Genomic DNA, 23,882 nt, shown 5'->3' on the forward strand with positions numbered 1-23,882 from the left:
ACATTTGAATGTGATGTATTTAGGTTGAGAATTTGCATGAAATTGTATTTCAGCAGCATCAGACACAATGCAGGCATCAACTTTGAATGTGGGACCAGTTCACTGAAGGTCCAAACAATGCACACACCCACACTTATACAATACAAATTTAGAATCACCAATTAACTTAAAGAAAAAGGCCATTTTGCACATATCAACATAATGTTTCTTGAACTCTGTTTAGTATGACCATTAACCTCTCATAAGGCACCTCATCAAAAGTTTTTTAAAATCAAGATTAAGAATATCACACGCAACTCTGTAACTGTATATTTTCCACTTTTACTAGTTTGACAGCAAAACAGATTTCCAAAACAAGTTCAAATGTCCAGGGAAGTGCAGATGCAAAAGCAAATGTCACTTACTATAAATGAATGTGAAAGAAAAGTAATTATCCAAGTATCTCTCTGTAAGCATAGTTAACAAATATTTACTCAGTATTTACAGTACATTACACTGAAAAACCTAGTAGCTGCATTATCTGCAAATTACAAGAATTCTGGTTTTCTCAAACTCTATAATTTATCGGCACGGCTCCAAGACCTTCTCTCATTTATGAGAGACTTGTGCAGATCTAACTCCTCTTTGAGCACCATGTTTCAAAAATGTTATATCTAACAAATCTGAATTACATTTAGTTACAAACCCTCCAAGACAAACATCAGGGCATTAAACAATGCCCTTTTTACATAACCTCAATGGGATGCATATGTCTATGAAAGGTACTATGCCAACACAAGCCTACTCGGGCTACTATTTTAACTGCACACATGCTATTAAAAAGCATGTATTTAAGACTACAATTACATCTAAATGAATTTTACTATCACTGTTATTCCTGAATATTACTATTTAATAAACAAAAACTTAATAACTTTTAAATCAGTTAACTAAGTCCCTGAACACACTTGAATGTTACGCCATGTACTTGTTTATAATGAATTATTGCCAGTTTTTAATACCTTTACCCTTTCCTAATAACATTTCAATCATTGCTTGTGCTCATATACCCTAAACTTAGTGAAGCTGTCATGTGTACCTGATTTTTCCTTTGCAGTTTCTCAGCTTCTTAATTATTCAGTGCAGAATTCTGTTTAATTTGTTACTGCTTTTAAATTCTATGGTGAATGTGTCCTGTACTGAATGTAAAATATTTTTAAAACAGCCCCACTGCTGGTCAATTGACTCCACACTTAAGTTCTCTTTTACAATTTGCTACATTTTGTTTGAAATCTGCTCCACTTCAATTAACCTTACCAATTCAATATACAATAACAAATCTAGACTGGCTTCTTCCTCTTGATGGTGTTTTAATATATATTGTATTAAAACATAGCCACTGATTACATCTGTTCTGTGCTCTGCTTTTTTAATGTTGCCCAAGTTAATACTTTGGCAACTAAAATTCCCTTTACTATACTTTGCCTTTCAATAACTTAATTGCCAAAAAAATCACAATTACCTGCAGCTAGTTACCATTACATCACATTTATTTTATTCTTCAAACATGCTAGTATTAAGGCAAGCATTTTTTAAAGTATTACTCATTTTATTTTGCTTTATTAACTGTAGACTAGAAAATGCAATGCTATCTTGTACATTTCTATTAAAACTACCTTCCAGTCTTTCATGAAAAGTTATAAAATTGGCTCATCCAAAAATTCCTTTTCCTCACTCCCTAATTTAAACAATCTAGGTTTATGCTCATAAGCCTCCCCAATACACTGGTGCCCCTCTGACTCATATGTATGCTCATCACAGTGGTAAGTGTCCCAAATGATTCAGAAGGTACCCCAATGCCCCCCAAACCTATGCCCCCTATATCTCTACCCTGCACAAATGTTTAAGTCCACGCATTAATCTTTCTAATCTCTTCAATCTTTCCAGGACTGGTAAATGGCACAAGTAGATCTCCAAGGAAAGCAACCTTGTCACTTTTTCTCCTCAGCTTAGCGGCTAACTAATTAATTGTGAATTGCAGAACAAGCAGTCTTCCTTGACTATGTCTCTTCCATCTCTGGACAGGTGCCTATCCACCAATCCAAGGAGGTCTCCCACCAGTGCACAAGGAAGACAACACAATGTACAAGGCTCTCTTTGTCTCAATCTCCCTAATAACAAGTTCTTATTAACATTACATTATTTCTTCTAGGCACTGGTTTTGAAGAGTTTTATACTGCAAATTTCTGACAACTGCTATCTGTATGCCATCTACAGTGGCTACATAAACTATGTGAACTCTTTGGAAATAACCACATTTATTCATAAATTTGTCTTAGAATATGGTCTGATCCTCATCTAAGCCACAATAATGTACAAAAATAATCAGTTTTAAATAATAACACACAAATTATTGTATATTTTTCTTTAATAAATACATCACTCAAACATTCACAGGTATAGGTTGAAAAACACCCTAGATTGATGACTTCAATAAAAGCTAATTAGAGGTGCTCAATCAATGAACCATGATTGGAGGTGTGGATTAGTACTACTTTGACTGCTAAAAAAAAAAAAAAGATTCAAACATGATGTAAAGCATGCCTAACAAAATAAGAGGTCTCAGAGGATCTACTATCAAGAGTTGATTTACATAAATCTGGATAGGGTTACAAAATAATATTAAATAATTTACATAACAATGAGTCCACAGTTAGACAAATTATATGCTGTATAAATGGAGATGATTTATTATTGTGGCTACTCTCCCTAGGAGTGGGCATCCAGCCAAGATGATTCAAAAGGTACAATGCAGAATGCTCAATGAGGCAAAAGCAAGGACCCAAAAGTAAGAACTAAATCATTCAAGGCATTATCAGAACAGGTAAACATCTCTGTTCATGAGTCTATCATTCAAAAAACATGTATCAGGCATGGTGTCAATGGCAGAACACCAAAAAGGAAGTCACTACTCAAATAAAAGACTGCTATATGCCTGAACTTTGCCAAAGACCACCTTGAAACTCCACAATGCTATTAGGAAAATGTTTTGTGGACTGATTAAATTAAGGTTCAAGTCCTCCCCATTCCCGGAAAATATGCAGCTAGTATGCCATAAAAAGGGCACTACATGAAAACAACATCCCAATGGTAAAGTACAGTGGACGATACATCATTGTTTGGGGCCGTTTTGCTGCCTCAGGGCCTGGACAGCTTTCCATCACCAAGGGAAAAATTAATTTTGAAATTTATCAAGATATTCTACAATATAATTTCAGGGTGACTGTCTACCAGCTGAAGCTCACACGTTAGGTGATGCAGCAGGACATCTTAACATCAAAATAAATCTGACACAGAGTGGCTTCAAAATAAAAATCTATTGATGTAGACGTTAACACAACAGAGATGTTGTAGAATGACTTCGAGACAGCCAAACACACCAGGCATCCTAAAAATATGTCCAAGATGAAGCAATTGTGTAAGGAGGAACATTTTAACATTGTTCAGGTCTGATCCACAGCTACCAGAAGTGCTTGATAAATGTATTTGCTGTCAAAGGAGGTTTGACAAGTTATTAAATCCAAGGGTTCACCTACTTTATCCACAGCATATTGTAAATGATGATAGGCGTGTTCATTAAAGACAATAAAGAATCGTTTGTGTGTTATGTACTTACGCATATTGTATTTGTCTATATGTGTGATATGATCCTTATCTAAGTTTCATTTTATTTTTAATGCAGAAAAAACAGCCATTCCAAAGGGTTTACATACCTTTCCTTGTTACTGTAAGGGGTAAAAACTTGAAAGCTATGTTGTGTATTGTCAGTAACTGTACTCACCATCTCATCAGACCACTACACCTGCAACTCCATATTTAAACAAATGAAAGTAAGCTTGTAAAAAGCAAAACAAACCAAAACAACTGAAGTGAGTGTTTAGGGAACACTGCTCAAAACAATAATACTTTCAATAGCGGCTTGTCGTGTGTGTGATTTGACAATGTTAAACCAATCAGTGACCATAATGGAGTATGCAATGCCTCATCTTTGTAAGTCTTGTTGAAAAACTTTGTTTATGATAATGGTATGAAACAACATTGATTGAATTACTGCTCTTTGTTAAAAACAATTTGGAGTTAGAACTAAGACCCATTTCAGTCGGTTACAGTATTTCTGTATTTTAAGGTATCAACAGTAAAGAATTACATACTATTTGCAAACTTCAAAAAGCACCTCATTTTACAGTGTCTTATTATACAAATGGACTGGAGCAGAGCACCATTCAGACTACACAATTGTTCAAACTTTGAACTTTTTAATTTTTCTGTACTGTATTTTACTGTTACAATTTACACTAAATCAAATTCATGAAACAGCAAGTCTCTGTAAAAAGGAAGTGCATTAACAAATAAACCATACAATGCTCATGACAACTCTTTAAAAAATGTTATAATGTATTAAACTCTTTCTGAAAATTTGTAATTTGTTACTTTGGTGAGGTTAAAGAAAAAAAATATCAGTTATTTAACTTGTTCTGCTTTATATTTTGAAACAAATACACATTACTCCAGAATAATGCCACATTTAAAAAGTGTTGTTAAAATCTTGTCTCTCCTCAGTCTTTGGAGCAGCTACTTTATGTAAATCACAGCATGGAACAAATGATAAGATTGTTTCAGAGTTTTCATACTGACTCTCAGTCACATTTCATGTCACATGTGTAGCATAATGAGGTGAGGGTCATTTTGGCTTTCAGCTGACGAGGAACCGAAGAATAAAAACAGGAGCATCTCATGAAAGTAAACAAAACACCATAGATGTTCGCTGAATAATGTTTTAGACAATTACATTTACTACAAGTACGGATGCCACAATGTCTCTGCCTCACAGTCACCACCTATGGATCACTGAGTGGCCCACCCACTAATTCTAATAGGCAAACAATGCCAGCTACTGTACAAACCTAGTTTTGCTTACATTTAACCCAAGCATTCACTATTTAAGAAAATTAGCACATTTTAAAAATGTATACAACTAAAACATCAAATAATGTTGCAAAACAACTTACCATTCCAACTTTCATGTTTAAAAAACCAATATTTTCCTCCACCATAATTAACAAACACCATTATGATAAGGGAAAGCCTTTAAAAGAAAAATAAATAAAATTAACAAACACACACAAAGATCAAGATGCATCCATCCTACATATCAATTAATGTTCTAGATCTTCAGAGCTCTAAGAAGCTGAAGTTGAATGTCTCTTAAAAGGGTTGCCTATCTACTTCAAATTTTGCTTTATTTAATTAACCATGGATGCTTGCAAGTAGACATAATGAAGTAGTACTACAGTCAGAGTTACAGCCTTGTCCAAGTTTCTGTCAAAGACCGTCTCTGCTCATCTTGAATTTGACCAGCAAAAACAGTAAAAACACTGACTACTAGCTTAAGAACACTGAAAAATAAAACACTATCAAAATATTTTGAAAAGATCACTGATTTGATTTTGTTGTTTTATTCATTGGCTGCTGTTGAATGTATTTATTGTCACACTACCAACTCTGGTCAACTGTCGTAAGAATTTCTGTGTAATATGCACCATCACAATAAACTTAATTAATTGAGACAGTTAATCAGAATTAATGTAAAGCAGTAAAAAATAAATTCTCATGTAATTGTTGTCAGACAAAAAATCAACTAATGGAAAATTGATATACTAACAAATTCTACTAGCAAATCACTACTTTTTTTTCCGGCTGCTGCCTGCCACAGCAGATCATGTGTTTTCATATCTTCCTGTACTCTGCATCTCGCTCTGTCACACCCGCCACCTGCATGTCCTCTCTCAACACATCCATAAACCTCCTCTTAGGCCTTCGCCCTTATCCTCTTGCCTGGCAACTCCATTCCTAGCATCCTTCTCCCAGTATACCCAGCATTTCTCCTCTGCACATATTCAAACCAACGCAATCTCGCCTCTCTGACTTCGTCCAACCTGAGCTGACGCTCTAATCTTCTTGCTCTTAATCCTGTCCTTTGTGTCACACCCAATGCAAACTTAAACATCTTTACCTCTGCCACCTCCAGCACTGTCTCTTGTCTTTTGGTCATCTTGTAGACCTTCCCTTTCACTCTTGCTGGTACCTGTCTGTCACAAATAACTCTTGTCATTCTTCACCAACCGCTCTAGTCTACCTGCACTGTCTTCTTCACCTCCCTTCCACAATTCCCTGTTACTCTGAACTGCTGATCCCAAATATATAAATTCATTCACCTTCAATCAACTCTACTCCCAGCATCTTCACCATATTAATTCTGTTTCAGTCCTAACTGACCTTCAGTCCTCTCCTCTCTAGACCATATCTATACCTCTCCAGGGTCTCCTCAAACTGTTTCTTATTCGTTACAGATCACAACGTCATATGTAAACACCATTTCAATGGAACTCCTGTCTAATCTCCTCTGTCAACCTGTCCAACACCACTGCAAACAAGAAAGGGCTCAGAGCTGATCTCTGATGCAATCCCACCTCCATCTTAAATGCATTCATCACTCCTACCATACACTTCACCACTGTCACACTTCTCTGCCACTCTTGACTTCCTCATACAATACCACAAATCCTCTCTAGGCGCCCTGTCATATGCTTTCTTTAGATCTACAAAGACACAATGTAATTCCTTCTGTCCTTCTCTAAATTTTTCCATCAACACCCTCAGAGCAACTGGTATGTCATCTGGACCAACAGCTTTCCCATTCTTCATAGCTCTCCTTACTTTCTCCTTGCTAATCTGTTGCACTTCCTGGTTCAGTATCTCCACATTATCCTCTCTCTCTCTCATTCTCTTCATTCATCACTCTTTCAAAGTCCTTCTATCATCAACTCACTCTTGTGAGTTGTGAGTATGTTTCCATCATTATCTTTTAGAACAATAACCTGCTTCTAATCTTTCCCGGCTCAGTCCCTCTATCTAGCCAATCAACCAAGGTGCTTTTCTGGTTCCTTAGTGTCCAACCTGTCATACAACTCATCATATGCCTTTTCTTTAGCCTTTGCCACTTCTCTCTTCACCTTAAGCCTTATCTCTTTGTACTCCTGTCTACTTGCTTCATCTCTCCGACTATCCCATTTCTTCACTAACCTCTTCCTCTCTATTCTATCCTGTACTTGCCCATTTCACCACCAGTTTTCTTTGTCCTCCTTCCTCTGTTCAGACTGTAGCGCTGCCACATAAATATGTGTTTTCTGCTGTTGATCGGGTGTTGTGGGGATGATTCTTGCATTCAGAGATTGACAGCGGTGCCCCAGAGGTGGAACTTCCGGTTTTACTGTTTTCTTTTGGGGAGTCATTTGCATAAAGCGCACCGTTTTAAAAACAGAAAAGAGAATAGGAGAAAAAAAGAAAAAGGTGAATCAGAGGGTAAAAAAGCAGATCAGCTACTGCACGGCCCATGTAAGAAGTCCAGGAGCTCCTACAGTCCTCTCAGAAGGTGGAAGTGATTCTTTTTATTGGGGAATTGAACATTCCGCTAATTCCTACGGACTTGGGTGAGCTATTTTCAAAGGACGTATAGTATTGTGTCATGGCGTAAGACTGACTGTATGTCTTTTATGACGAAGAGGTGATACAGCTAGGAGTCCACAATTGTCAGAACTCCTCGTTTTGCCTGCCGGCATTAGCGGGGCAGAATTGTGGACAACTGTGGATTTATTTACCATATCTGGATGGGGAATTGGGAAGGGAATATTGTTATTGTGAATATATATGTATATATTTGTGGCGCTACAATATAAGGGTTATTTAGAGTGGAGGGGTGTGCATGTGTAAGGGATTGTATTCTTTTTTCATTTTATGTAATATATTCATTACGTGATGATAGATATTGACTATTGGTTTTTTGTGGGCTATAAATGTATTGGTATTAACTCTTTTAGGGCTAATTTTTTTTTTTGTTTCTTGAATATTTTTCCAAAAACTAACATTTTTTAAAAAAGAACACAAAGCAATTGTTTAACATATCAAATCAACAAAAAATATTTAGTTTTGACAAATGTTACTGTCTTGCATGTTGTATGAGCCTGCATACTTTATAATTTCACATACCTATCACATACATTTTACACAGCAAAGTCCTGCAAAGTCTGATCTCGCTCAAAGAAGCCAATTTCAGTCATTGCCACATTGCACTGCTGACAATACGTGTTGCTTTGGTGCCTACTTTTCAATTGTCTGTTGCTGCACTTTCTTACATATATTGTTAGTGTGTGCTGTAGAGAGACAAGTCACCATTTTGCCAAGTGCCATTCCACTGCCACCAAGTTTTCTGCCCGCATGAAAACCATATTGTCACCTCTTTTCATCTTCTGAACGTACCTATCACCATGCTGCATAACCTGTCCAAAGCCACCAGGGGACAAAGCACGTTTGGACCAATGCTCCCTGAAGTTATATCACCAGTTCTGTCCCATCCCTATTTGTAACACCATAGCACGCTTCATCTCGTCTTTTGTTGTGGGTTTACACTTTGAAAAACGAGAATTCGATGCAAACGCAGCCCGCGATTCAAAAAATTTCTCTGCCTACCTGTTTATCTCGTCGGACAGTAGCTGAAAAGCAGCATTAGGAGGGAGCAGCCTGAAGTACAGCAGCTGGTGATCTGTCATGTCCAACAGCAAGCCATGCCGTCTTGTGAAGTCCTGGAGCCAGATCGGCTCTCAACGGATCAATGTCTGTGGATTTATCCCACGTGAACCTTTACCTTGCCGTAGATGCATCGGCTGCGCGAAAGCGCTGAACTGGCAGCAGATCCACTGGCGCGGCATCGGCTGGTGTTTGATCAGCTGATGCCCGCCTCTCACTCTCTTAATCAATCTCCTGATCACTGTCAATAAAATCAGATTCTGAAAAGTCAGAGTCGGACTCCGCGATAATGCGCAAAACATTGTCTGCCGAGTGTTTTCTTTTCTGCACTCACTTCGCTCCCTTGTCACATGTCGATGCCATCTTGCTATTGTTTACATTTTGCAACTCACGCACACGCAAGGATTAGTTGCCGAGTCAACGAGTCTAGCATTCCTCCAAGCACAGAGGGAATGCCTGTGACGTGACTGTGAGATTTGTCGCCATTAACAGCTGATTATCACCCTCTATCCCTGGATGTCGACTTTAGTCGACATGCGCCCTCAACTCCTCCTGTCGACAAAAGTCGACATCCGCCCTAAAAGAGTTAAGGGACTGAACCGTGTAGAATAAACGGTATGCAGGAAATTGATTGGGGTGTGATATTGACCTATCCTTTTATCTGCCGTTTTTACCTAGGACAGATTAGCGGTAGCAATCGGCTCTTGTTAGCGAGCAGGACGAATTGTTACAAGATGTCACACCAAGCATCCTTCTAGTTGTCTCCCTTACCACTTCTGCAGCTGCCAAGCTTTGTAGTAACTCTTCACTGCCACCTAGTGCCTGTTTTACCTCCTCCCTGAACTCCATCTTGCAGTCTTCCTTTTTCAACTTCCATCATATGATCTTTGGCTCTGCCCTCACTCTCCTCGTCTTCTTGATGTCCAATGTCATCCTACAGACCACCATCCTATATTGTCTAGCTAATTATTACTGGAAGCACTCAAAGAAGTGCAATATAATGAAACATGACACTAGATTTATGCTGATACTTTACGTACAGAGGAGGATCACATTATACCTACTCTTACTCTGCATCTCTGTTCACAATTTACTATGCCATTACATTTCACTAGAAGTATTCCATCAACCTGAGAGCTATAAAGTGCAAACTCAAGATAGGCTAGTACATCCAACCTAAGGTCCTCAAATCACCCTACACTAAGACATTGTGAAGTGTTTATATAACTGAATTTAAAAAAAAAGATATGCACCATATAAATTTAGCGGAGAGGCCAGAATTAAACAAGTTACAAACATCTAGAATACAGAAACACGCTCAAAATGGTTTCTCCAAAAAAAAAAAAAAAGCTAAACTTTACACTGTTCTAAGGATATCCTGTTCTTTTTAAATTTACTGTTTCAAAGTTACAGAAAACTGGGTGCGTTGTCTACACATTTCCCTAATGTCGGCAACGGTTTTCTATAAGTACTACAATTTTCCTTTTACAAGTCAATATGTGCCTATTTGATGGACTAGCAGTTCTATATTGGTCAGGTATAAATATGTATGGGTGAGTGTCAAACTGTGCTTTACAGTAGACTGGGGTTTTGTCTAGAGATGGTTTTTACCTTATATATGATACTGCAAGAATAGACTCCAGCATCTCCAAACCAGAAATATTCTAAGCCAAGTTCATAACATACTATTGGATAAAGTTGAATAGATTAAAAAACAGTAAAATGGGATGACATGTGTATAGAAATCCCAGTTAGGCTGGAGTTATACTTCACACGACGCATCGCATGCTGCAGCGGACGCTCCTGCTACGCAAGCGTTGTAGTGTTTATACTTGCACGCGTACTTTACGTAAATCTGGAGGAATCCACCAGGTGGCAGTGCGAGATATTATCGCGGTGAGAACATATTCGGCTTCTCTGTGTTGTGAATTGTCTAAAACACCTATTAAATTCTGATAACACCTTACCACAATATCTCTGATAAGAATGTTTATTGATTAAATCCATAAATCCAGGGATGTATGTGTCCATTCCAGGAAGCATTGGGCACGAGTGAGAAACAGTCCCTTGACGAGGCCTCAGCTCATCGCAAGGTGAATACAAGCACACACATACACTAGCGTCATTTTAGCAGCACCAAATCCCCAAATTTGCATACCTTTGGAAGGAAACCGGAGCACAGTGTGGAATACAAGCAGGAAATACCAGCAACATAACTCCCTGCGACACAGCAGTGCTATCGCTCCGCCACCGTGACACCCCCATGTGTGTAATTATTCCCCCATGTGTGTATTTATTAACAGTATTCATTATTTAAACAAAATTATATGTAAAATGTAACATACACATTTTAAAGCATTTCATCATGAAAGTGATATCAAGTATAAATCTAAAGATTCTAAATGTGCAGAGAGTTGGAATATCATACATTTAATTTGTTCTGTTTGGCGATCTATTGCTGCTTTCCGCTGCTGAAGCAAAATGCCGACATACAGATGCATTCGTGGTGCTTTTATATTTAAGCGTCACATATTCCCAATCGTAATGACACGATACATTTTAAAAGTCTCACATACTGTACCGTCTTTTGTGCCATCTATTTTTTATTGTTTTACTTTACCTGCTGTCAGGTCCAAGAAGCTCGTAGCAATTAAAAACTGGGATGACGTTTACGACCGTCTGGTTTAATGATAAACTATGAGGTTAAAGTGGAAATTTCGAGATTAAAGCCGAAATTTCCACTTTAATCACAAAATACACGTTTTCACCGTGTCCTTTATTTTTTTCTCAGTGGCTCAAATAACACGCTATACATTATGTTGCTGTTGTTAAGTTGCAAAAATTAAAACATAAAGACATATATAAATGACACGATACATTTTAAAAGTCTCACATACCATCTTTTGTGCCGTCTATTTTTTTTTTGCAACTTCACATCAGCTACATAATGTATAGCTCTGTATTTGAGCCATTCATCAAACAGCAAAGTGCGCACATCAATCCCCGAAGGATCTCCATAGAGGCTTGCTGTCACATGTAGATAGTAAACAGAGACTCTGGCGCCACGTTCCGACTTTTAGCACACTCGCCCCGACTTTTGCTGGTACTGCAACTCGAGCACGCGTCGCGTTAATTTCTGAGGACCTGCTCAGAGGACGCGTGAAATGAACGCTGGGAACGCGTGGCAGCCATGATGCGGACGCGTACTGAGCGTGAAGTATAAATGAGCCCTTATGAGACATGTTTTGTACGCAAGTAATATTTGGGATGAGGCTAGCACTTCCCTTGTTTCTTTGGCATGATGGATTAGAATGTCATTTCAGGTGAAGTGCTGCAAACTGAAACCTATGGTGCACACTTGAAACCAAACCCTAACTGAAGTGACTTCCTTAAGAACTACAAAGATGAGTTTCTTTGTGAAAAACTGGTAAAAAGGTTTCCTCAGCATATATGAGCAGATCTATCACCTAGTAACTAAAGCTCCTCTCTCCACCTAAATGTGGTGTTAATCATGATAAGGTGACACTTAGCTAAAATCCCACAAACTCACGGGTGCCCCTTCATGATCTGTTCAGCACTAAGATTGACCAAACCAATTTTTGCAGGCCTTGATAGAAAAAGCATCATTACTAAAATGTTTAACATGTGAACATCCATCAAACAAGTACTAATTGTCAACTAATTCCTTTATAACAAGGAAAAGTTTTAGGTTCTTTGCTAAATCTCTGAAATTGAATGTTCTGCTTACATGTTAATTTTAGCAGGCTTCTCTGTATGTTTAAGCTGACTACACAACCACATACAAACACAAATCCTTACAATAATACTCAAAATCCAGAGCAGGAACACAATTTCCTAAGATGCTTATTTCTTTGGGGGGGAAAAAAAAATAATGGAAATTCTCATTCATAAGATTGGGCAGAAACAAGGAAAGCTATGCAGTCAGATCTGATTTATTTTTTTTTTGTCTGTGTAATATACACGTGCCATTATATATATAATATTTATTTATATAATACTGTCAACATATTTACAGTATAAACAGACAATTATTCTACGCATTATAATGAGTATGTTTTTATATTACACAACATAACAACAAGTCCAAGTACCCAATCCTATACATTTTAAAGTAAAATATTAGACCCAACCTTAATTTGATGGGTTAACAGTGGTAACTTTCTAAAAAGAAATCATAGATACTATAAATACACAAACCCACATAAATTCTCTTTAATACCAAACACACAAATCAACTCACCATGCAGCATCAACATATTAATACTTGCACCTTCAGGGGTTAGGGTACCTTCCTGTCACCTACCCAGAGCATTACAGTCTTCAAAGTGTGTCTTTTACTTTAAATAACTGTAAACACTCTTGCATTTTTCTTTGAGGCTGAAGTACGAAAACCAATCTGTGATAAGGACAGCCCCTCTTTTCTGGGGAAATCAGTGTGTTGAGCTATCCAAAATGTTCACTGAATAACACAAGTATGTGAGCTATGCTTCATTTACTCATTATCCAAACTTGCTTATTCATATACAAGGGTACTAAAATAACACGGGGTGGGTGTGATGGTGATGTATTTGACAGTTATATTATTTACCATGTTTTGAGTAGTTTTAGATTTTCCCAAGTGATTACATAATGCCTGTGGTGGGCTGGCAACCTGCCCGGGGATTTTTTCCTGCCTTCTGCCATGTGTTTGCTGGGATTGGCTCCAGCAGACCACCGTGACCCTGTGTTAGGATATAGTGGGTTGGATAATGACTGACTGATTATATAATGTGATAGACAGCCAGGAACCCTGCCCCACTGGGACACCTGGAGGAAGGAGGGACTGGGAGAGCAGCAATTGTCTTCCCTGAGCACCTGGATGGTCCTTAGTTTCTGGGCGACAGCGCTTCTGGTACAACAGGAAGTGCTGACAGACCAGGGATGGTGTTGGCCCGGTGTGCTTCTAGGTGTAAGGGCAGCACTTCCGCCACACTGGGGAGGCACCTTCAGCACATCTGGGGTGTTATAAAAGGGACCGCCTCACTCCATTCGAGGAGCCAGAATCGGGTGGAAGAGGACGGAGCTTGAAAGGTAGGAGTGAAAGCGGCCCAAAGAACCAAGGACTGAGTGCAAAATTGTAAATAGTATAATAAACGTGTGTGTGGTGGACATTGTGGTGTCATGTCTGTCTGTGGCTGGGCTAGCTTTTACAATAATGAATATAAATTTAAAAAATGGCAATTTAACACTAACAGTAGGAAAGTCTAAACAAATGCTTTTTTACCCACGAAATGTGTCCAAAGATCTGAGTCTCACACTTCTCCTAGGAACAGGTAAAGAAGCCAAGCCATGGCCAGTGAGCTCAGAGGGCTGATTTGGGGATCCAAGCTCCTACCAAAAAAAACACAAAAAAAAACACTAGATTAGATAAACTTCATTACAACTCACAGGGAAATTTAGATGCATTCAGTGGCAGAAACAAAATTAGTTATTAGTTTTGCTTTGACAGTACTGGTAATTAATCAGATAATTCAGCATCAGCAAATTAACCTACCTTTCTCTGTTGCAGGAGGCAGACCTCTGGCCTTTAGATTTACCATATGTCAAGGTAACTGAAGGACGCTCGTTATAAGAAACAGAATAATACAATTTATTCATAAACACAAGGATAAAAGAAATAAGATAACTACATTGTATATGTTGATCTATATTACTAAACGAAGGTTGTATATATGCACGGATGCCAGAGACCAGCAGCACTGAAAGCGCATGCGCACAGCGCCCCAGAATTAAACCCAGCGGCTTCCCAGAGTCAAACCCAGCGGCTACCCAGAGTCAAACCCAGCGGCTACCCAGAGTCAGTAGGTGGCGCCCAAACAACACAACACAACCTGTAAACTAAACTTCAGGTCACAATACAACCGCCGCCCGAACGCATACGCGTAAACCACCGCACATACAACCTTCGTTTAGTAATGTTTGTATATATGCCCAAATGGCAGAGGCCAGAAGCAAACAATACACAATACAAACGCCTCCCGAATGTGAATGCAAACACCACCGCACATACAACCTTCGTTTGGTAATTTAGATCTCCAAGCAGAGATCAGAGGCCAGAAGCAAGCCGTGCACAATGCAACCAACACCCAAACGCAAACGCGCACACCGCCGCATATACAACCTATTGACGTTGACCAGATAAATAACCAAGTGATTGGATTGCTTCCTGGAGAAAGCCACGTCTTTCAAAGTACTGACAGTGTTGATTCTGAACACGAAGCTGAGCATCTTAATTTTCCATTAAAATATTTAAACACTATTAGCCTGGCCGGATTACCATAACACAATCCTAACCTTAAAGTTGTGACAAAATTAAATTTTAAACTTAAACAAAGCCAATTTCCCATTAGATAGATAGATAGATACTTTATTAATCCCAAGGGGAAATTCACATAATCCAGCAGCAGTATACAAATACAAAGAAACAATATTAAATAGTAATAAAAATGAAAAAATGAAAAAAATAAAAATAAAAATACTCCCCCGGGTGGAATTGAAGAGTCGCATAGTGGGGGGGAGGAACGATCTCCTCAGTCTGTCAGTGGAGCAGAACAGTGTATAAAGTATACACTATATAGATTGAACAGGACTGGAGAAAGTACAGTCCCCTGCGGTGCCCCTGTATTGCTGAACACAATGTCAGACCTGCAGTTCCCAAGACGCACATATTGAGGTCTGTCTGTAAGATAGTCCACAATCCATGCCACCAGGTGTGAGTCATTAAGGCTGCATTTATCATGACGATCAACAAATCCCAAGGACAAACCATGGACAAAGTAGGGATTTACCTATCTGAGCCTGTATTTGGACATGGACAACTTTATGTTGCCTTTTCAAGAGTCCGGTGTTCGTGCGACGCTAAAGTGAATGTTTTAACTACTCCATACCAGGGAGAGCTAATTCAAGGACAGGAAACCATCTTTACCAAAAATGTTGTTTATAAGGAAATTTTGAATTTACCATTTTATGAATCTTTTGTTTCAAATTTACTTCATTTAAACCTTTGCACTCCAATATTTGTTTTACTTATAAGTGCAGCAACTCAAAGACATTTTGGACTTAAATGATATAACAATTACATTTCAATTTTAGTTTTAATAAATTGGTTAATTTTAATAAAAATATATTTATTTAATTAAAGGAAAACATTCCCAGGACACTCCCAACCTCCATTTTTCATACCTTCAAAGATTGGAGGGAACAGAAAGTGATTGCAATTCTTGGATTTGCAATTCTTTAGAGAATCAGGGTTTACTGGTATATAAGAAAGGACACATACAGACTAGACAAACATATACTGTAACATAGAGATGCTGGCTGTTTACTGGTTATTTAGAGTTCTAATTTATCTTGGCAAAGATGACAAGTTAAGCAAAGGGACACTTTTTATTGGCTAAGTAAGATTACAATAAGCAAGCTTTTGAGGCAGCTAAGGCTCCTTCTTCAGGCATGAGATAAATAGTTTTATGATACTATTTTAAGTCTTTAAAAGTGACGCCTGATATTGTATAAAGTTGTTGCTGTTGTTGCACCAGGTTCTAATGGAGGATTCTTCTTGCGTTGGTGTGATCTCTCTCTCTGCTGCATGATTCTTTATTTATAGTGTGCAGTACTTTGCTCAGTTAAGCCCTTAGTTGGATCATCTGCAACTTCACAGAAAACAGCATTACTCCTTCTGGCACAACAGTTGTATTTGCTGAAGTTCCCCTCTTGAAGTGATGGCTGCTTCTCAGCCTTCAGACTGGCGAACTATTAAGCTTGACAAACTGGATATCAGCTCTCAACTCTATAAACTCACTTATCTGGTGCAGAGAATTTTAATGGAATATATACTTTTTCCTGACTGGATTTAATGTCCTTTCCAGTTACAAAAACAGTGTCACTTAATAGGCGAGTTCTTCAGTCCATAAAAGTTGTCAATCCTTGAATTCTAGGCCTTTCTTCATACTCAAGTCAATTTCACACCTTCTGGCTCAAGAAGTCTGCAGATGGCCTCTAGAGAGATGTCAGGTCAATATATGATTTACACCTTTGTTTTCAGATGAAGTACAGGCAGATCCAAGTACAAACCGCAGTTCAGTCACTTTTGAATGCAAGTGGGAGTGTTCACACCTGGATGTCTGATAAATCTGTTAACTTACAGGCCTGAGGTGCTACTAAAGCATAGCACAATGGGCATTGTCCACTTTGTGCAACATTGTAAAGAAAATTTAAAAAGAACTTAAGCATTTAGTTTGGGATGTCAGGAGGAAGCACTGAATTGCCTGATGGAAGAGGCCAGCAAGGATCTCCAGAGGCACTTCTTAGTACAAAGTGGTATAATAAGCCAGTGGCTAAAAGTGCTCTAAGAGAGTGTTGTCAGGAAGGGGAATTTTTATGATGGTATCCAGCTTTGACTACCATCCTCTTTCCACAAAAGCTTCCAGTGTATTCAGTGTTAGCCCTGTGATGGAGCAAGCTTTCTCGATAGATTTGAACAACTTTCTGTAAACAAACTTAAGTAAATTTAAGAAACAAATGGGGGAAAAAAATGTAAAAACTTAATCTCAGACTCAAGAACAGAAAAAAATGAAAAGCAAAGACTTCACTAGTAGTAAAACTTGGATATAAAGACAGAAAGATGCAAAAGTTATTTAGGCCTTACTGAAGAGCCTACATGAGTGGTTTATTACAAAGCACCAGAATTTCAGAATGGAAGTTTTAAGTAAAAAGTTTTTGTAGCTTCACAAGATAATGATCACCATATACAAAAATAATTAACATAACTACTAATACACATAAGTAACTGTTTAAAATCACATCTTTCAGCATATGTACAAAAAAAAACCTGCTATTGTTCTGTAACCTAATTATTATAATCAATTTCAAAATGTGTGGAATAAAAAAAAATCTCACATGCACAATCCAAAGAGTCAAGATTTGGTTTCTACTTTCCCCCCACCTGTCCAACCATTTCTAAGAGGAAAAAAAATTAAATAGGCTGCTAAATACATTCCAATTGCAGCACTGACTTCACCTTCTAATAAAAGAATAAATAAAAAAGCGAAATATTTTGCAGCATTCAAACAGAAAAGGAAAGAATTTGTCACAAAGCAAACTAAAAAAGAGAAAAACATAGAATACATTATTTTGAAATAACATGTATAGCATTTATGAAATCAGCTATTTTTTCACAATTATGGCATGTACTTATTTGCCTCAGAAACTGTTGTTGTTAGGTTAAGCATGATTTGTAATCTAATCTTGTTTCTTACAATGGCACTGCATGTGAAAACTGGTCCTTTCCTTATTATTTATAAATAAAACAAATTTATAAATAATAATAACCAAAAACCTACTATGAGAAATATCATGTGTACGACTGGAAACGGTTGCAAAGTGCTACAATCTACTTGTGGAGTCAATAATGTTTAAATATTGAAAAGAAAAAAAAACAAATTATGACCCTCTGAAACAACAAGAGAAGTACAGTTAACATTTACAAACATCAATCCCTGTACCTGTAACCAGGAATGAAACATAACTAACTATTTAGTAATTATTGTGATTTGTGAGACTAATTACATTAACATACATGCAGTTAAATAAAGAAAGCAGAAAAAAATCTTCACAGGCAACTGCAACAAATATATATAGTACTTAACTTCCGGCGCCGCATCCGAGTGGCAGCCTTTCCAGCAGCTCCATATATGACTTTATCTTTTTACCTTTTAATCTCTATTTCACTATTTCACTGATCACTTCTACCACTTTCTTTTATGTGGAATTGCTCCCTGGACACTTTTTACTATTTTACTGTTTGACATGGATTGTTACACTCCGAGAATCGCCTATTCAAGTAGTCAGCTTAAAGCACTGAGAAGAAATGCTTATGCCGGTGTGGTTCCTTATTTACCTGACGAGGTAAGAAGACGATATCGGGGCAGCGGAGCCGGTGCAAAGATAAAAGATAAGATTAAATCGAGACAACTTGAGAGAAAATGGCGTTATAAACCGTCGGTGCCTTCTGTGATCCTGGGAAATGTAAACTCACTACCAAATAAGATCGACGCACTGGCTGTGCTGGTGAAAAATGTCAGAACCTACAGAGAATGCAGCTTGCTGTGTTTTAGTGAAACGTGGCTAACGTCTCCCATCCCAGATGCTAACGTGGAGCTACCAGGGTTTAGCACAGTTAGAGCGGACAGAGACGCAAGTACCTGCGGAAAGAAGAAAGGAGGAGGACTCGCTCTCTATGTCAATACAAAGTGGTGCAACTCAGGACATGTAAACGTTAAAATCTCCACTTGCTGCAGGGACATCGAACTGTTGGCCGTAAGTCTGTGCCCCTATTACTTGCCCAGAGAGTTTGGACACGTGATTGCTGTTATTGTTTACATCCCCTCAAGCGACGCGAGATGGCGAGTGACATCATCCATTCCGCAGTTGCTAAGTTACAAACGCAGCACCCTGAGGCACTTGTGCTAATCGCTGGAGACTTTAACCATGTAACGCTGGACAAAACATTACCTGCCTTCTCCCAGTATGTGGATTGTAACACTCGGGAAACAGGACTATGACCTACTGTATGCAAGCGTTAAAGACGCATACAGCGCCACCCCGCTGCCTGCGCTTGGGAAAGCAGATCATAACCTGGTTCTGCTTCAGCCTCAATACAAACCAAGAGTGAGGGCGCTACCTACAACTACACGCTCATTCAGGAAGTGGTCCCCTGAGGCAGAGCAGGCTCTGAGAGACTGCTTTGGAACTACAGACTGGGATATATTGCTTGGGTCACATAGTGAGAACATTGAAGAGGCTGTTGAATGCACAACTGATTACATCAACTTCTGTATGGACATTGTAGTTCCAGTAAGAACAGTATGCTGCTATGCTAACAACAAGCCATGGGTTACAAGTGACATCAAGGGCCTTTTGAACCAGAAGAAAAGGGCTTTTAAAGGTGGTGATCAGCATGAGCTCAAGCGCAGAAGGAACTCGAGTCCAGCTCAGGGCGGCAGAAGAGCAGTACAGGAGAAAGCTGGAGCAGAAGTTGCAGAACAACAGCATGAAGGAAGTGTGGGATGGGATGAAGATTATCACTGGCTGCAGCTCGGCGGGTGCCGCCATCGAGACAGACGTGGAGAGAGCAAACCAAATGAACAACTTCTTTAATAGGTTTGATCACAGTAACCCACTCTCACCTCGAGTACTGCATCCTCCAACCATCCTTCTGCTGATACCAGCATAGGTGAGACATCCCCACCCACAATTACAGCAGCCCATGTGAGCAGAGAGCTGAAAAGACTTTGTGCCAGCAAAGCAGCGGGTCCAGATGGTGTATCGCCATGACTGCTGAAGGCATGTGCTTGGAACTGGGGAGTCCTCTACAGCGCATCTTCAACCTGAGCCTGGAACAGGGAGAGTCCCAAGGCTTTGGAAAACATCTTGTATCACCCTGTCCCAAAGGTATCACGTCCTAGTGAGCTGAATGATTTCCGGCCTGTTGCTCTGACGTCACATCTGATGAAGACCATGGAGCAGCTGCTGCTTCACCACCTGAGGCCACAGGTCCGCACGCCCTCGACCCTCTGCAGTTCGCATACCAGGAGAAGGTGGGAGCGGAGGATGCCATCATCTATATGCTACACGATCCCTCTCCCACCTGGACAGAGGCAGTGGTGCTGTAAGAATTATGTTTTGGACTTCTCTAGCGCCTTCAACACCATCCAACCTCTGCTCCTTGAGACAAGCTGACTGAGATGGGAGTAGACTCACACCTGGTGGCATGGATTGTGGACTATCTTACAGACAGACCTCAATATGTGCTCTTGGGAACTGCAGGTCTGACATTGTGTTCAGCAATACAGGGCGCCGAGGGACTGTACTTTCTCCGGTCCTGTTCAATCTATATACATCAGACTTCCAATATGACTCGAGTCCTGCCACGTGCAAAAGTTCGCTGATGACACTGCTATTGTGGGCTGCATCAGGTGTGGGCAGGAGGAGGAGTACAGAAAGTTAATCAAAGACTTTGTTAAATGGTGCGACTCAAACCACTTACACCTTAACACCAACAAGACCAAGGAGCTGGTGGTGGATTTTAGGAGGCCTAGGCCCCTCATGGACCCTGTGATCATCAGAGGTGACTGTGTGCAGAGGGTGCAGACCTTTAAATATCTGGGAGTGCAGCTGGATGACAAATTGGACTGGACTGCCAATACTGATGCTCTATGTAAGAAAGGTCAGAGCAGACTATACTTTCTGAGAAGGTTGGCATCCTTCAACATCTGCAGTAAGATGCTGCAGATGTTCTACCAGACGGTTGTGGCGAGTGCCCTCTTCTACGCGTGGTGTGCTGGGGTGGCAGCATAAAGATGAAAGACGCCTCGTGCCTGGACAAACTTGTTAAGAAGGCAGGCTCTATTGTAGGATTAAAGTTGGACAGTTTAACATCTGTGGCAGAGACGGGCACTAAGCAAACTCCTGTCAATCATGAATAATCCACTGCATCCACTTAACAGTGTCATCTCCAGACAGAGGAGTAGCTTCAGTGACAGACTTTTGTCACTGTCCTGCTCCACTGACAGACTGAGAGATCGTTCCTCCCCCACACTATGCGACTCTTCAATTCCACCCGGGGGAGTAAATGCTAACATTAATTTTATTTTAATTTTTTTCATTTTTTTTTTCATTTTTATTACTATTTAATTTAATATTGTTTCTTTGTATCAGTATACTGCTGCTGGATTATGTGAGTTTCCCCTTGGGATTAATAAAGTATCTATCTATCTATCTATCTATCTATCTACCATCTATCTAAATATAGCAAGGGCTGTAAATGGAGGTTAGTAATTGGTACAGGTACACTGTGTGCAGAAGACAGAAGAAGGTACTATATTGGGGTCATACAGAGCCTAATATATATGCAAATAGCTCAGTTGGTAGCTATCCATATCTGATATTGATCACAAATAGCTCACTGAATATGCTAAATGTGTGGGTATTTAAGGCCTCTCACGGCAGAAGCCCGCAGCACAGGTCTGACATATACTCTGGGCCAAGAACAATGCCTCCTGCATGTTACTGAACGTAACATCTGTGGGGGTTGTTAACAACTGAAGAAATGAATGGTTGCACTGTTATAATGGTTTCTCTTCGGCTGTTTTTATATGTTTAAAGATTACACTGCAGCGTATATTAGAAGCAAAAGCTGCATTTATAAGTAAATCAAATGAATATCCTTTCTTTTATACAGTACTTAATTTCCCTTGCCTTAATATTTCATGGTTACTGGAGAAGTATACAGTATGTACAGGTTCAAGTTATGAGTTGCATTTTTAAAAATGAACACATACCAGGAATCATGCACCCCTGCTGGACGCAACTTTCGATAAGGATGGGATACAGTCTCATACTGTGCCACTTGCTCCAATGCTAGCTAAGGAGAGACTAGTCAGAATAAATGTAGCTGCCAACTAATAAATGGAGCCCCATGGCTCCACTGATGTTGTTTTAATTTGGCAGAATTGAAACTAGGTTTAAATGACAGGATTAACGTGTAGCAAGCAGTAGTTATGTATCTTGACAACCTTACTATAGCTGGTAGGGGAGCGCAGCGGAGTTGGCAGAATTAAGACCAGGTTTAAACTGTTGGAAGAAAAGTGTAGCAAGCTATAGAAGAAATAATGCTTCTGACCACATTTTATGCAAGTTGGACTTAAGGGGCCATGCAATAAGAAAAATGTAAGGAATTAAAAAGAAATGCTACTAATACGGTAAAACAACAGGTTACCATTAGAGAATAAGCATTCTGTCATAGAGAACTGGGTAAACGGGGCTTGAGACTGTGACTAAATTGGACAGAAATGTGACTAAAATCAGGCTTTGGTAATTATTTCTACTTAGTTTGCTAATGCTGAATGAAATCATTGAAACTTTACACTAATTATATTGTAACAGATGCAAAAGGTCTTTTTTTTTTTCTTTTTCAAATTGTTTCATGGATGTGCCTTTAACATATATGTGTCAGTATGTGTTCCCCCGGTTTCCCCTTGTATATCCTTGAGCAGCATTCCACTAAAACCTGGTTTATACAATTCATGTGCCCACACTGGGTGCAAGGGACACGTGGTGAAAATTACGTTAGTCTTGAATACACACACACAATAATATTTTTAAGTACACAGTATAGCTGATGTGGAAGCCATATACTCCAAATGTTGAATTTCAAAGAGATGTTGCTTACACAGAATGATGACTGAAGGATTTAATAAGACGCAATAGGTCATCAAAATCCAAACAAGACACACAAAACATTTGAAATTCATCTGCACATCATGGAATTTATTGTCCCTTCTGATTTGGTGCAGGCAAACTAATGTGCGATTGTCACTGATCTGTGTTAAAGCATCTTTGCATGCTGTCTCTTTTTTGATTTAACACATGCTTCATGCAAAATGCTATTCTGTCTGTCAGTAAACAGGTACATGAAGCCTCCTGCCTGTTGTTTCCTCATTAAGTCTATATTTTAAGGTTGCAAGTGAATATTACAGGTTATTATAGTTTTACCAGAGTGCTCTGTGATTGACGGCAGACTGTAAACTTTGTTAACACTAGAATCCCTAAAACCTATGAAAAAATTCATAATCACGGGTAACCTTAAATGTCTTTGCACCTCCTCATCAGCATCTTTGTCTTGCAAATATGTCGATCGCCATTGGCAGCCTGCTCACTCATCTCCCCACCAAGACAGATGAAGTCAACTCAGACGGTGAAGTCTCTTTATCTGGCAGCAAGGTGTATGCCAGTGGATGGGATAGAAGGCCACAGTAAACATAAAAGTGATACAGAAGAATTTCTAAAACCTTTTACAATTCATTTTGAAGAATTTTAGCTGTCCAGTGTTCATTTTCTAAACAGATCTGTCGTGATCAACTGTGCATGTTACATACAGGAAAAAGAGTTTTATAGGATAGTGATTACACCTGTTGTGAAAATGAGATCCTCCCCTAATTTAAAGGGGTGCTCATGACAGGCAAGAGAATTTTTTTAATGGAATTTAAACTTAAAACTGTTTATTTCAAATGGATTTAATCACTCATATGACAGAGGTGACATTTGAGTTCAACAACAAAGCATTTCCTGTAGAAAAGTTTTTTTTTCTCTCTCTAGGAAAAAGCTACCTAAATGCTTAAGACAAAGGCCCCATGTATGGCGTG

General features: G+C 39.0%; 1 protein-coding gene across 2 annotated transcripts in view; it reads right to left on the reverse strand.

The window, feature by feature from the left end:
- Positions 1 to 23,882, reverse strand: part of hgsnat (heparan-alpha-glucosaminide N-acetyltransferase) — a 376,297-nt gene that overhangs the window by 162,640 nt on the left and 189,775 nt on the right. For both annotated transcript variants that reach the window (XM_039751089.1, XM_039751090.1), the window contains exons 7-8: positions 13,907 to 14,013; positions 5,049 to 5,125 (exon numbers count right to left, since the gene is read on the reverse strand). In XM_039751089.1, the coding sequence (XP_039607023.1) occupies positions 5,049 to 5,125; positions 13,907 to 14,013 (184 nt within the window). The remainder of the gene's footprint in view (positions 1 to 5,048; positions 5,126 to 13,906; positions 14,014 to 23,882) is intronic.

This window comes from Polypterus senegalus, chromosome 4, assembly GCF_016835505.1.
Source record: "Polypterus senegalus isolate Bchr_013 chromosome 4, ASM1683550v1, whole genome shotgun sequence".
In the NCBI taxonomy this organism is placed as follows: domain Eukaryota; kingdom Metazoa; phylum Chordata; class Cladistia; order Polypteriformes; family Polypteridae; genus Polypterus; species Polypterus senegalus.